The 15049-nt window shown below is 40.6% G+C and overlaps 1 protein-coding gene across 3 annotated transcripts in view; it reads left to right on the plus strand.

Moving 5' to 3' along the window:
- The first annotated feature begins 3513 nt into the window (after positions 1-3513).
- The window catches only part of lamb2 (laminin, beta 2 (laminin S)), a 101483-nt gene continuing 89947 nt past the window's right edge, over positions 3514-15049 (plus strand). For 2 of the 3 annotated variants that reach the window (XM_080496634.1, XM_080496635.1), the window contains exons 1-2: positions 4768-4857; positions 4995-5092. In XM_080496634.1, the coding sequence (XP_080352760.1) occupies positions 4772-4857; positions 4995-5092 (184 nt within the window). In that variant the 5' untranslated portion in view covers positions 4768-4771. Of the gene's footprint in view, positions 3834-4520; positions 4719-4767; positions 4858-4994; positions 5093-15049 lie in introns of those variants that run through there. The other variant, XM_080496636.1, reaches the window with a different exon arrangement.

The following is a 15049-nucleotide window of genomic DNA, read 5'->3' on the forward strand; positions in this document are numbered from 1 at the left end:
AAGCTGGAGATGAGTCATGCTAACCTGACAATGCTACAATACTCTTCGCCACTAGATGGCAGCACAGAACGTTGCCGGTGAAATGGAAACTTAACAGACGTCAGTGTGGTTCATCTCCACCTCCTGCTGCCATCTTGTATCAAAGTACTGTGTCAGGCAGGGCCGCCCCTGGCCAAGTGGGGGCCCTAAGCAGGATTTTATTTTGGGGCCCCCCTTCCAATAACATAATAATAATAATAATAATAATAATAATAATAATAATAATAAATTACAATTACTAACGAATCAAATGAACAGCCTCTATCAACAATAACTTTACAGATGCACACGTCTGAAAAAAACTTTGTGGCATAAACAGTTTATGCCACAAAGTTTTTTATTTTTTATTTCAACAACATCCCACCTTCAAGTGAAGCACGAGCCTCTGACTGTTTGGACTTTTCCTTTCTTTTGCTAGCTCCTGAATCGTATTGACGTTTGGAAGCCGTCTCTCTCTCTCTCTCTCTCTCTCTCTCTCTCTCTCTCTCTCTCTCTCTCTCTCGCTCTCTCTCTCTCTCTCTCTCTCTCTCTCTCTCTCTCTCTCTCTCTCTCTCGCTCTCTCTCTCTCTCTCTACTCTCTACCTGGAAACAACTGCCTGCCGGCCCATCTGACCGCTGATTGGTCAGATGGTGACGCTTCGCGCTTTCGTCGCTTCTCTCTCTCTCTCTCTCTCTCTCTCTCTCTCTCTCTCTCTCTCTCTCTCTCTCTCTCTCTCTCTCTCTCTCTCTCTCTCTCTCTCTCGGCCTCGGGCTGACTTGGTGGCGGTGCTCTACACGCCTCTCGGCAAAATGCAGCGCATCCTTTGCGCATTTGCAGATTTTGATGATACTTTATTGATCCCGAGGGAAATTCAATTCACTTGCGCAAAATGGGGCCCCCATGGATCGCGGGGCCCTACGCACAGCGCGTGTTCTGCGTGTAGGGAGGGGCGGGCCTGGTGTCAGTGACAGTGATGGAGAAGTTTTTGAAAGGAAGAATGTGAACCAGGATCTCAGCTCTGTGTTCATCCATCAGGTCCAGGTTTCACACTGAGGGAGTACAAATTAAAAAAAGAAATTGGGAAAAACTTTTTTCTGTATCTATTTGATTCCTGTTGATAAAACATTGATGAGAATGACTTTATATTGAACACCCCTACCTGGTGATTTCTTCTATTCATTGAGGAGGGTCTTTGTGATCTGAGTCTTCCTGGCTTTTAGACAGCGCTTTGTGTTTATCAATAAATTTGTCCAATCTCTGAGTGGAAAGCTTCTCTAAGATTTTGAAAAATTGTGGCAGCAGAGAAACGGGCCTGTGTCTGTCTCCAGTTTTATAAAGTGGGACGACATTCACACGTTTCATTTCATTGGGGAATTTACCAGATTGGATTTATTTACAACATCTATTAATTCTCTCTCCTCCACTGCAGTGAAAAACATTGAGTTTGGATTCCTATTCATTAATGTTTCTTTCCACCCACCATATGCCTCAAATCATTTCAACTCTGTTTTCATTCTTGTCCATCATGTCGCGCAGGGTTACTGTCAATTTCAAAGTCACAATGTCCTCTCAATCAATAAAGTATCAGTTACTACAGTAGTTTCAGGAGGCAGACATATATTCACACAGATGAGAAGCCATATTCTTGTAAAAACTTAGAAAATAGTTTAAACTGAAGTTGGGCGTTGTCGATCCACATGAAGATTGACTCCTAGGATGAAGCAAAACTGTGTTTGGTTACTGGGATTCACTTGTGAATCATGAAGTTTGAACTTCTCCCAGGAAGTGATTTGATTTCCGGGATTCACTTGTGTGAAAGCTGCAGCGCAACACCAGAGGGCGCCTCCTCGCAGGGCAGGGCAGCTTCAAGCGACACATACTGTCATCTTTTTCTTTCATTACGTTCAATTCTATATCTTTCACTGGGTTGAGCCGATCTTTGTAATCAAATAAAGCACTTTGAAAGACTTTTTATTTTCATTTCAATCGAGCTCTATATAAATGAGATATAAAATCAGAATTCCTCAGTCTAAAATGTGTTTTTATTATTTGATTCATGTGTTTGTTCCTGTTTTGTCCAGTAAAATAACCTTCCTTGATTAAAGGGGGGGGGGGGGGGGGAAACACAACTGGAAGCCAAATTAATTAAAGCATAAAATATAAATGAAAAGTTGAAACTTTTTTTTTTTAAATATTTGCAATATTAAGTCTTGTTTTTATTCAATGGATTTGATGCTTTTATTTGTTGTTATTCACACTTTACATATGTACGTACCAACGTTTCTCAAACCCGTGCTGTGCTTCAGACTGGAATCTGTTATTTATTATAAGCCTCACGATTCTTCTTGCTTTAAAGAGATGCTGTAAATTTCAAATATTTGAAAAGTCATGGTTTATGATCTGCAACCATCGTAACTTAAGCTCTTTTGGTTTTGCATCTTATCTTCTAGTTTAAATACCCCTCTATTCTTTCAACGTTTTAGACTTTGAGTGTGTGTGTTTTAAGAGAATGCTTCATATTTACTGAGCCTTAGATTGTTCCTACGCTCCAGGTGTTGCCCAACTCAACTGTTTATGGTACAAACAAGAAAGAAATGACTATTTGAATGTAGCTTTTGTAGTGGATCACACCAAAAATGTTTCTTGATTTATTGAACGAAAGCGAAGTGATCATTAAGGCACGAAGGAGCCCAATTGTAATCTGATTGGCCTCATATGTTGTTGGTTTTATATGACGTTAATCATTGTGTAAAATTATCATTGTAGTATTTGAAATAAAATCAAAGCTTAAAGTAATTTGAACAGGAAGTGTCACACTTAATTTTATTTTGATGATTGTTCTGTTCATTTTTCTGCCGTAAAAAACTGTCCTGTACCTATTTGGTGGTTTAAATAACATTAGCCCCGTTTCCATCGCACAAAAAGTGCAGGAATGGACTGGTAGAGTCCTTAGAGATTCCAGAAACAACCGCTCCAAAGGTTGACGCTTTTCCGACACCCTTCCGCCTGGGTACTAGGGACCATGGAACGGGTCTGGCTTGCCACCAATACATGGAGACGTCACTTTGCTCTCTCGGAACCAACAAGATACGACACGAGGCAGGGACGGAGACCAGGACTCGGGAGGAGGCCGCTCATTGTGTCAACTTCTGTTCTCTCGCACAGCACGAGAGGTGACCAGCTAGCCACCGGAGCACGCTCCGATGCGTCTGGACAAAACAAAATAACAAGTGCAAAGCGGAGGAAGTAAACAACAACAGAGGATTCATAATGTCTGCCACCCGATCACATATCTGTGGAGCTCTGAACCCCGCCTACATATTAACCTATTGTCTGCAGAGAAAACGCACCAGATTTGGCTCTAATTACATTTTACCTTACTGCTGTGTAATGCTTCACTCTGTCTCTGCACTTGTAGTGCAGTGGAAACTCGCTTTGGAGAAGCAGAACAATGGAAGCAAGCTGACATTCATTGTACAATATTGACACCAACCCCGAGATGCTAGTAGTCCTGCTTTAAAGTGAGAAGGTCACAGATTCAAATCTACGCTGTGTGGTTTGAATGCGTGGCTGTTCTCCTGGTGATTGAGTTTCCTCCCAAAGCATTTGATTGACAAGCCTAAACTGGGTGAGTGTGTGGTTCTGCCTCCACCCTCAGCTGCCTGGGATAAGCACCACTGCACCTCAGCCATTAACTGGATAAAGGAGCAAAGAAAGTGTCCCACTGAGCAAAACAGTTGTACAAATTACATCTGCAAGACATCATCTCTATTTCCAGAAGACGTCCTCAGGGAAGCCAGATTGAAGGTTTTATGTACGTCTACGTCTGTACACACACACACACACACACACACACACACACACACACACACACACACACACACACACACACACACACACACACACACACACACACACACACACACACACACACACACACACACACACACACACACACACACACACACACACACACACACACACATTTTGTAAATGTTTTAATGTTAAGGTTGGCAGGCTTGCATCTTGTATATAATGCTGCATTATAAGAAAGATATTTTGTAATTAAATTACAGATCAGTGGGAGATATATTTGTTTGTGACGTCATCGTTTATACTTTTGTTAACCTAACATTATAAAATGACCCCCTCTAAGGTTTGCAGATGATGTCCTCGAGAACAAATGGATGCTTTTGGATGTTGTCCAGCATCCTCGCCTGATCATCACAATCAGTCTCAAGACACAATCCTTGTTGTTATTTATTGTTGGGAAATAAACATTTTTCTTTGAGATCTTTTACAACTTACTGGATTTGGGCTTAGTAACTGTTCTGAGAAACTGTAAACTTCAGTTTAGATTCACTTTAATGTCACGTGGACCTGGTCCTGTATATTTTGGTCATTGTATTTACCATTCAGAGAAGGATATTAAAAAACAAAAAACATTTCATCTGTCTCGCGCGTCACCGGCGACCTTGTTGCTGCACGCGCGCTCTTGTAGACGTGGGTACTCGCTTTCTGTCGGGGCCGCGCAGCTCGTCACAATAGCGGCTCCGGGAGTCCAGCCCAGTCCGGGAGGAGCTCACGGTCAGTCCGCTAAAGCGCCTCCACTCCGGGAGGACCGTGTGACAGAGTCTGAACCGGAGACCAGACCGGACACAAAACCGAACCGGAGACCGGACCAGACCGGAGAGAAAAGGTTTGCAGTCTGTTTGGTTTGAACTCTTTTAACGCAACTGGAGGAGACATTTAATGCAGCCTGTTGTTACTAAAGTCCCCGAAAGAGCACAGACGGTGCACAGAATGGAAACAGGCACAAAAGGACCTGTTTTAACTTGGTAATTAAGTTTGAACTTAAATGTTTTTTTCACTTTTATTTTGTTGACTCTGTAAAACAAGCATGCAAATCAAGAAAACGGTAGGTAGTGCGATGTCTTTCCGGGCTTATTTCTCTATGATGTCGCACTTTCCGCAGGTTCATCTCTATCTGCTGCCTGTCACAGGTTGTGCGCGGCCCCGCGGGTCGACGTGCCCGCGCAGAGATGCAAGCCTCGCTGCTGATGCTCGTGCTCGGTGAGTAGTGCACGAGCCGGCGCTTTGAAGTCAGGAGGTGTTTGGTGGTGCTGGACCACTGCTTCACTTCTGAAGCGATGCGGTGGAGGCTGCAGGTCACTGGGCTCCCTGTGATCACTGTGTGGAAACGAGTCCCGCTGAGTCCATCTGAGTCCATCTGAGTCCCGCTGAGTCCATCTGAGTCCATCTGAGTCCCGCTGAGTCCATCTGAGTCCCGCTGAGTCCCGCTGAGTCCAGCTGAGTCCATCTGAGTCCATCTGAGTCCCGCTGAGTCCATCTAAGTCCATCTGAGTCCCGCTGAGTCCATCTGAGTCCCGCTGAGTCCAGCTCCTGCGCTTCATGTTCAAACACTGGTCAGGAGCCGAGACATCATGTGGATGCATTACACATCCTGACACATGCAGAGCTTCATGTGATGGATGTTGTGAAATAATCCCACTGGCTCAGGTGTTCAGCCACAGTGTGCGTTTAATGCAGTAGTTTACAGTGTGCGTTTAATGCAGTAGTTTACAGTGTGCGTTTAATGCAGTAGTTTACAGTGTGCGTTTAATGCCGTAGTTTACAGTGCGTTTAATGCAGTAGTTTACAGCGTGTTTAATGCAGTAGTTTACAGTGTGCGTTTAATGCAGTAGTTTACAGCGCGTTTAATGCAGTAGTTTACAGTGTGCGTTTAATGCAGTAGTTTACAGCGCGTTTAATGCAGTAGTTTACAGTGTGCGTTTAATGCAGTAGTTTACAGCGCGTTTAATGCAGTAGTTTACAGCGCATTTAATGCAGTAGTTTACAGCGCGTTTAATGCAGTAGTTTACAGTGTGCGTTTAATGCAGTAGTTTACAGTGTGCGTTTAATGCAGTAGTTTACAGCGCATTTAATGCAGTAGTTTACAGCGCGTTTAATGCAGTAGTTTACAGCGCATTTAATGCAGTAGTTTACAGCGCGTTTGATGCAGTAGTTTACAGCGTGTTTAATGCAGTAGTTTACAGCGCGTTTAATGCAGTAGTTTACAGCGCGTTTAATGCAGTAGTTTACAGCGCGTTTAATGCAGTAGTTTACAGCGTGTTTAATGCAGTAGTTTACAGTGTGCGTTTAATGCAGTAGTTTACAGTGTGCGTTTAATGCAGTAGTTTACAGCGCGTTTAATGCAGTAGTTTACAGTGTGCGTTTAATGCAATAGTTTACAGCGTGTTTAATGCAGTAGTTTACAGTGTGCGTTTAATGCAGTAGTTTACAGTGTGCGTTTAATGCAGTAGTTTACAGCGTGTTTAATGCAGTAGTTTACAGTGTGCGTTTAATGCAGTAGTTTACAGCGCGTTTAATGCAGTAGTTTACAGTGTGCGTTTAATGCAGTAGTTTACAGTGTGTGTTTAATGCAGTCGTTTACAGTGTGCGTTTAATGCAGTAGTTTACAGCGTGTTTAATGCAGTAGTTTACAGTGTGCGTTTAATGCAGTAGTTTACAGTGTGCGTTTAATGCAGTAGTTTACAGCGTGTTTAATGCAGTAGTTTACAGTGTGCGTTCAATGCAGTAGTTTACAGCGCGTTTAATGCAGTTGTTTACAGCGTGTTTAATGCAGTAGTTTACAGCGTGTTTAATGCAGTAGTTTACAGCGCGTTTAATGCAGTAGTTTACAGCGCGTTTAATGCAGTAGTTTACAGCGTGTTTAATGCAGTAGTTTACAGTGCGTTTAATGCAGTAGTTTACAGCGCGTTTAATGCAGTAGTTTACAGCGCATTTAATGCAGTAGTTTACAGTGCATTTAATGCAGTAGTTTACAGCGCGTTTAATGCAGTAGTTTACAGCGTGTTTAATGCAGTAGTTTACAGTGTGCGTTTAATGCAGTAGTTTACAGCGCGTTTAATGCAGTAGTTTACAGTGTGCGTTTAATGCAGTAGTTTACAGCGCGTTTAATGCAGTAGTTTACAGTGTGCGTTTAATGCAGTAGTTTACAGCGCGTTTAATGCAGTAGTTTACAGCGCGTTTAATGCAGTAGTTTACAGTGTGCGTTTAATGCAGTAGTTTACAGTGTGCGTTTAATGCAGTAGTTTACAGTGTGCGTTTAATGCAGTAGTTTACAGCGCGTTTAATGCAGTAGTTTACAGTGTGCGTTTAATGCAGTAGTTTACAGTGTGTGTTTAATGCAGTCGTTTACAGTGTGCGTTTAATGCAGTAGTTTACAGTGTGCGTTTAATGCAGTAGTTTACAGCGTGTTTAATGCAGTAGTTTACAGCGTGTTTAATGCAGTAGTTTACAGTGTGCGTTTAATGCAGTAGTTTACAGCGCGTTTAATGCAGTAGTTTACAGTGTGCGTTTAATGCAGTAGTTTACAGCGCGTTTAATGCAGTAGTTTACAGTGTGCGTTTAATGCAGTAGTTTACATTGTGCGTTTAATGCAGTAGTTTACAGTGTGCGTTTAATGCAGTAGTTTACAGCGCGTTTAATGCAGTAGTTTACAGTGTGCGCTTAATGCAATAGTTTACAGCGTGTTTAATGCAGTAGTTTACAGTGTGCGTTTAATGCAGTAGTTTACAGTGTGCGTTTAATGCAGTAGTTTACAGTGCATTTAATGCAGTAGTTTACAGCGCGTTTAATGCAGTAGTTTACAGCGCATTTAATGCAGTAGTTTACAGCGCGTTTAATGCAGTAGTTTACAGTGTGCGCTTAATGCAATAGTTTACAGCGTGTTTAATGCAGTAGTTTACAGTGTGCGTTTAATGCAGTAGTTTACAGTGTGCGTTTAATGCAGTAGTTTACAGTGCATTTAATGCAGTAGTTTACAGCGCGTTTAATGCAGTAGTTTACAGCGCATTTAATGCAGTAGTTTACAGCGCGTTTAATGCAGTAGTTTACAGTGTGCGCTTAATGCAATAGTTTACAGCGTGTTTAATGCAGTAGTTTACAGTGTGCGTTTAATGCAGTAGTTTACAGTGTGCGTTTAATGCAGTAGTTTACAGCGCGTTTAATGCAGTAGTTTACAGCGCGTTTAATGCAGTAGTTTACAGTGCATTTAATGCAGTAGTTTACAGCGCGTTTAATGCAGTAGTTTACAGCGCGTTTAATGCAGTAGTTTACAGCGCATTTAATGCAGTAGTTTACAGCGCGTTTAATGCAGTAGTTTACAGTGTGCGTTTAATGCAGTAGTTTACAGCGCATTTAATGCAGTAGTTTACAGCGCGTTTGATGCAGTAGTTTACAGCGTGTTTAATGCAGTAGTTTACAGCGCGTTTAATGCAGTAGTTTACAGCGCGTTTAATGCAGTAGTTTACAGCGCGTTTAATGCAGTAGTTTACAGCGCGTTTAATGCAGTAGTTTACAGTGTGCGTTTAATGCAGTAGTTTACAGTGTGCGCTTAATGCAATAGTTTACAGCGTGTTTAATGCAGTAGTTTACAGTGTGCGTTTAATGCAGTAGTTTACAGTGTGCGTTTAATGCAGTAGTTTACAGCGCGTTTAATGCAGTAGTTTACAGCGCGTTTAATGCAGTAGTTTACAGTGCATTTAATGCAGTAGTTTACAGCGCGTTTAATGCAGTAGTTTACAGCGCATTTAATGCAGTAGTTTACAGCGCGTTTAATGCAGTAGTTTACAGTGTGCGTTTAATGCAGTAGTTTACAGCGCGTTTAATGCAGTAGTTTACAGCGCGTTTAATGCAGTAGTTTACAGTGTGTGTTTAATGCAGTAGTTTACAGCGCATTTAATGCAGTAGTTTACAGCGCGTTTAATGCAGTAGTTTACAGCGTGTTTAATGCAGTAGTTTACAGCGCATTTAATGCAGTAGTTTACAGTGCATTTAATGCAGTAGTTTACAGCGTGTTTAATGCAGTAGTTTACAGCGTGTTTAATGCAGTAGTTTACAGCGCATTTAATGCAGTAGTTTACAGTGCATTTAATGCAGTAGTTTACAGCGTGTTTAATGCAGTAGTTTACAGTGTGTGTTTAATGCAGTAGTTTACAGCGCATTTAATGCAGTAGTTTACAGCGCGTTTAATGCAGTAGTTTACAGCGTGTTTAATGCAGTAGTTTACAGCGCATTTAATGCAGTAGTTTACAGTGCGTTTAATGCAGTAGTTTACAGTGTGCGTTTAATGCAGTAGTTTACAGCGTGTTTAATGCAGTAGTTTACAGCGTGTTTAATGCAGTAGTTTACAGCGTGTTTAATGCAGTAGTTTACAGTGTGCGTTTAATGCAGTAGTTTACAGCGCGTTTAATGCAGTAGTTTACAGTGCATTTAATGCAGTAGTTTACAGCGTGTTTAATGCAGTAGTTTACAGCGTGTTTAATGCAGTAGTTTACAGTGTGCGTTTAATGCAGTAGTTTACAGTGCGTTTAATGCAGTAGTTTACAGTGTGCGTTTAATGCAGTAGTTTACAGCGTGTTTAATGCAGTAGTTTACAGCGTGTTTAATGCAGTAGTTTACAGTGCGTTTAATGCAGTAGTTTACAGCGCGTTTAATGCAGTAGTTTACAGCGCGTTTAATGCAGTAGTTTACAGCGTGTTTAATGCAGTAGTTTACAGTGTGCGTTTAATGCAGTAGTTTACAGTGTGCGTTTAATGCAGTAGTTTACAGTGTGCGTTTAATGCAGTAGTTTACAGTGTGCGTTTAATGCAGTAGTTTACAGCGTGTTTAATGCAGTAGTTTACAGCGCGTTTAATGCAGTAGTTTACAGTGTGTGTTTAATGCAGTAGTTTACAGCGCGTTTAATGCAGTAGTTTACAGCGCGTTTAATGCAGTAGTTTACAGTGTGTGTTTAATGCAGTAGTTTACAGCGCATTTAATGCAGTAGTTTACAGCGCGTTTAATGCAGTAGTTTACAGCGTGTTTAATGCAGTAGTTTACAGCGCATTTAATGCAGTAGTTTACAGTGCATTTAATGCAGTAGTTTACAGCGTGTTTAATGCAGTAGTTTACAGCGTGTTTAATGCAGTAGTTTACAGTGTGCGCTTAATGCAATAGTTTACAGCGTGTTTAATGCAGTAGTTTACAGTGTGCGTTTAATGCAGTAGTTTACAGTGTGCGTTTAATGCAGTAGTTTACAGTGCATTTAATGCAGTAGTTTACAGCGCGTTTAATGCAGTAGTTTACAGCGCATTTAATGCAGTAGTTTACAGCGCGTTTAATGCAGTAGTTTACAGTGTGCGCTTAATGCAATAGTTTACAGCGTGTTTAATGCAGTAGTTTACAGTGTGCGTTTAATGCAGTAGTTTACAGTGTGCGTTTAATGCAGTAGTTTACAGCGCGTTTAATGCAGTAGTTTACAGCGCGTTTAATGCAGTAGTTTACAGTGCATTTAATGCAGTAGTTTACAGCGCGTTTAATGCAGTAGTTTACAGCGCGTTTAATGCAGTAGTTTACAGCGCATTTAATGCAGTAGTTTACAGCGCGTTTAATGCAGTAGTTTACAGCGCATTTAATGCAGTAGTTTACAGTGCGTTTAATGCAGTAGTTTACAGCGTGTTTAATGCAGTAGTTTACAGTGTGCGTTTAATGCAGTAGTTTACAGTGTGCGTTTAATGCAGTAGTTTACAGTGCATTTAATGCAGTAGTAGCATTAATGCAGTAGTTTACAGTGTGCGTTTAATGCAGTCGTTTACAGTGTGCGTTTAATGCAGTAGTTTACAGCGCGTTTAATGCAGTAGTTTACAGTGTGCGTTTAATGCAGTAGTTTACAGCGCGTTTAATGCAGTAGTTTACAGCGCGTTTAATGCAGTAGTTTACAGTGTGTGTTTAATGCAGTAGTTTACAGCGCATTTAATGCAGTAGTTTACAGCGCGTTTAATGCAGTAGTTTACAGTGTGCGTTTAATGCAGTAGTTTACAGTGTGCGCTTAATGCAATAGTTTACAGCGTGTTTAATGCAGTAGTTTACAGTGTGCGTTTAATGCAGTAGTTTACAGCGTGCGTTTAATGCAGTAGTTTACAGCGCGTTTAATGCAGTAGTTTACAGCGCGTTTAATGCAGTAGTTTACAGTGCATTTAATGCAGTAGTTTACAGCGCGTTTAATGCAGTAGTTTACAGCGCATTTAATGCAGTAGTTTACAGCGCGTTTAATGCAGTAGTTTACAGCGCATTTAATGCAGTAGTTTACAGTGCGTTTAATGCAGTAGTTTACAGCGTGTTTAATGCAGTAGTTTACAGCGCGTTTAATGCAGTAGTTTACAGCGCGTTTAATGCAGTAGTTTACAGCGTGCGTTTAATGCAGTAGTTTACAGCGCGTTTAATGCAGTAGTTTACAGCGCGTTTAATGCAGTAGTTTACAGTGCATTTAATGCAGTAGTTTACAGCGCGTTTAATGCAGTAGTTTACAGCGCATTTAATGCAGTAGTTTACAGCGCGTTTAATGCAGTAGTTTACAGCGCATTTAATGCAGTAGTTTACAGTGCGTTTAATGCAGTAGTTTACAGCGTGTTTAATGCAGTAGTTTACAGTGTGCGTTTAATGCAGTAGTTTACAGTGTGCGTTTAATGCAGTAGTTTACAGTGTGCGTTTAATGCAGTAGTTTACAGCGTGTTTAATGCAGTAGTTTACAGCGTGTTTAATGCAGTAGTTTACAGTGTGCGTTTAATGCAGTAGTTTACAGCGCGTTTAATGCAGTAGTTTACAGTGTGCGTTTAATGCAGTAGTTTACAGCGCGTTTAATGCAGTAGTTTACAGCGCGTTTAATGCAGTAGTTTACAGTGTGTGTTTAATGCAGTAGTTTACAGCGCATTTAATGCAGTAGTTTACAGCGCGTTTAATGCAGTAGTTTACAGCGTGTTTAATGCAGTAGTTTACAGCGCATTTAATGCAGTTGTTTACAGTGCATTTAATGCAGTAGTTTACAGCGTGTTTAATGCAGTAGTTTACAGCGCGTTTAATGCAGTAGTTTACAGTGTGCGTTTAATGCAGTAGTTTACAGCGCGTTTAATGCAGTAGTTTACAGCGCGTTTAATGCAGTAGTTTACAGTGTGTGTTTAATGCAGTAGTTTACAGCGCATTTAATGCAGTAGTTTACAGCGCGTTTAATGCAGTAGTTTACAGCGTGTTTAATGCAGTAGTTTACAGTGCATTTAATGCAGTAGTTTACAGCGTGTTTAATGCAGTAGTTTACAGTGTGTGTTTAATGCAGTAGTTTACAGCGCGTTTAATGCAGTAGTTTACAGCGTGTTTAATGCAGTAGTTTACAGTGCGTTTAATGCAGTAGTTTACAGCGCGTTTAATGCAGTAGTTTACAGCGCATTTAATGCAGTAGTTTACAGTGTGCGTTTAATGCAGTAGTTTACAGTGTGCGTTTAATGCAGTAGTTTACAGCGTGTTTAATGCAGTAGTTTACAGCGTGTTTAATGCAGTAGTTTACAGCGCATTTAATGCAGTAGTTTACAGTGCATTTAATGCAGTAGTTTACAGCGTGTTTAATGCAGTAGTTTACAGCGTGTTTAATGCAGTAGTTTACAGTGTGCGTTTAATGCAGTAGTTTACAGCGCGTTTAATGCAGTAGTTTACAGTGTGCGTTTAATGCAGTAGTTTACAGTGTGCGTTTAATGCAGTAGTTTACAGCGTGTTTAATGCAGTAGTTTACAGCGTGTTTAATGCAGTAGTTTACAGTGTGCGTTTAATGCAGTAGTTTACAGCGCGTTTAATGCAGTAGTTTACAGTGTGCGTTTAATGCAGTAGTTTACAGCGCGTTTAATGCAGTAGTTTACAGCGCGTTTAATGCAGTAGTTTACAGTGTGCGTTTAATGCAGTAGTTTACAGTGTGCGTTTAATGCAGTAGTTTACAGCGTGTTTAATGCAGTAGTTTACAGCGTGTTTAATGCAGTAGTTTACAGTGTGCGTTTAATGCAGTAGTTTACAGCGCGTTTAATGCAGTAGTTTACAGTGTGCGTTTAATGCAGTAGTTTACAGCGCGTTTAATGCAGTAGTTTACAGCGCGTTTAATGCAGTAGTTTACAGTGTGTGTTTAATGCAGTAGTTTACAGCGCATTTAATGCAGTAGTTTACAGCGCGTTTAATGCAGTAGTTTACAGCGTGTTTAATGCAGTAGTTTACAGCGCATTTAATGCAGTAGTTTACAGTGCATTTAATGCAGTAGTTTACAGCGTGTTTAATGCAGTAGTTTACAGCGCGTTTAATGCAGTAGTTTACAGTGTGCGTTTAATGCAGTAGTTTACAGCGCGTTTAATGCAGTAGTTTACAGTGCGTTTAATGCAGTAGTTTACAGTGTGTGTTTAATGCAGTAGTTTACAGCGCATTTAATGCAGTAGTTTACAGCGCGTTTAATGCAGTAGTTTACAGCGTGTTTAATGCAGTAGTTTACAGCGCATTTAATGCAGTAGTTTACAGTGCATTTAATGCAGTAGTTTACAGCGTGTTTAATGCAGTAGTTTACAGCGTGTTTAATGCAGTAGTTTACAGTGTGCGTTTAATGCAGTAGTTTACAGCGCGTTTAATGCAGTAGTTTACAGTGTGCGTTTAATGCAGTAGTTTACAGTGTGCGTTTAATGCAGTAGTTTACAGCGTGTTTAATGCAGTAGTTTACAGCGTGTTTAATGCAGTAGTTTACAGCGCATTTAATGCAGTAGTTTACAGTGCATTTAATGCAGTAGTTTACAGCGTGTTTAATGCAGTAGTTTACAGCGTGTTTAATGCAGTAGTTTACAGTGTGCGTTTAATGCAGTAGTTTACAGCGCGTTTAATGCAGTAGTTTACAGTGTGCGTTTAATGCAGTAGTTTACAGTGTGCGTTTAATGCAGTAGTTTACAGCGTGTTTAATGCAGTAGTTTACAGCGTGTTTAATGCAGTAGTTTACAGTGTGCGTTTAATGCAGTAGTTTACAGCGCGTTTAATGCAGTAGTTTACAGTGTGCGTTTAATGCAGTAGTTTACAGCGCGTTTAATGCAGTAGTTTACAGCGCGTTTAATGCAGTAGTTTACAGTGTGCGTTTAATGCAGTAGTTTACAGTGTGCGTTTAATGCAGTAGTTTACAGCGTGTTTAATGCAGTAGTTTACAGCGTGTTTAATGCAGTAGTTTACAGTGTGCGTTTAATGCAGTAGTTTACAGCGCGTTTAATGCAGTAGTTTACAGTGTGCGTTTAATGCAGTAGTTTACAGCGCGTTTAATGCAGTAGTTTACAGCGCGTTTAATGCAGTAGTTTACAGTGTGTGTTTAATGCAGTAGTTTACAGCGCATTTAATGCAGTAGTTTACAGCGCGTTTAATGCAGTAGTTTACAGCGTGTTTAATGCAGTAGTTTACAGCGCATTTAATGCAGTAGTTTACAGTGCATTTAATGCAGTAGTTTACAGCGTGTTTAATGCAGTAGTTTACAGCGCGTTTAATGCAGTAGTTTACAGTGTGCGTTTAATGCAGTAGTTTACAGCGCGTTTAATGCAGTAGTTTACAGTGCGTTTAATGCAGTAGTTTACAGTGTGTGTTTAATGCAGTAGTTTACAGCGCATTTAATGCAGTAGTTTACAGCGCGTTTAATGCAGTAGTTTACAGCGTGTTTAATGCAGTAGTTTACAGCGCATTTAATGCAGTAGTTTACAGTGCATTTAATGCAGTAGTTTACAGCGTGTTTAATGCAGTAGTTTACAGCGTGTTTAATGCAGTAGTTTACAGTGTGCGTTTAATGCAGTAGTTTACAGCGCGTTTAATGCAGTAGTTTACAGTGTGCGTTTAATGCAGTAGTTTACAGTGTGCGTTTAATGCAGTAGTTTACAGCGTGTTTAATGCAGTAGTTTACAGCGTGTTTAATGCAGTAGTTTACAGTGTGCGTTTAATGCAGTAGTTTACAGCGCGTTTAATGCAGTAGTTTACAGTGTGCGTTTAATGCAGTAGTTTACAGCGCGTTTAATGCAGTAGTTTACAGCGCGTTTAATGCAGTAGTTTACAGTGTGTGTTTAATGCAGTAGTTTACAGCGCATTTAATGCAGTAGTTTACAGCGCGTTTAATGCAGTAGTTTACAGCGTGTTTAATGCAGT

Source organism: Blennius ocellaris (assembly GCF_963422515.1).
Source record: "Blennius ocellaris genome assembly, chromosome: 5".
Classification (NCBI taxonomy): Eukaryota; Metazoa; Chordata; class Actinopteri; order Blenniiformes; family Blenniidae; genus Blennius; species Blennius ocellaris.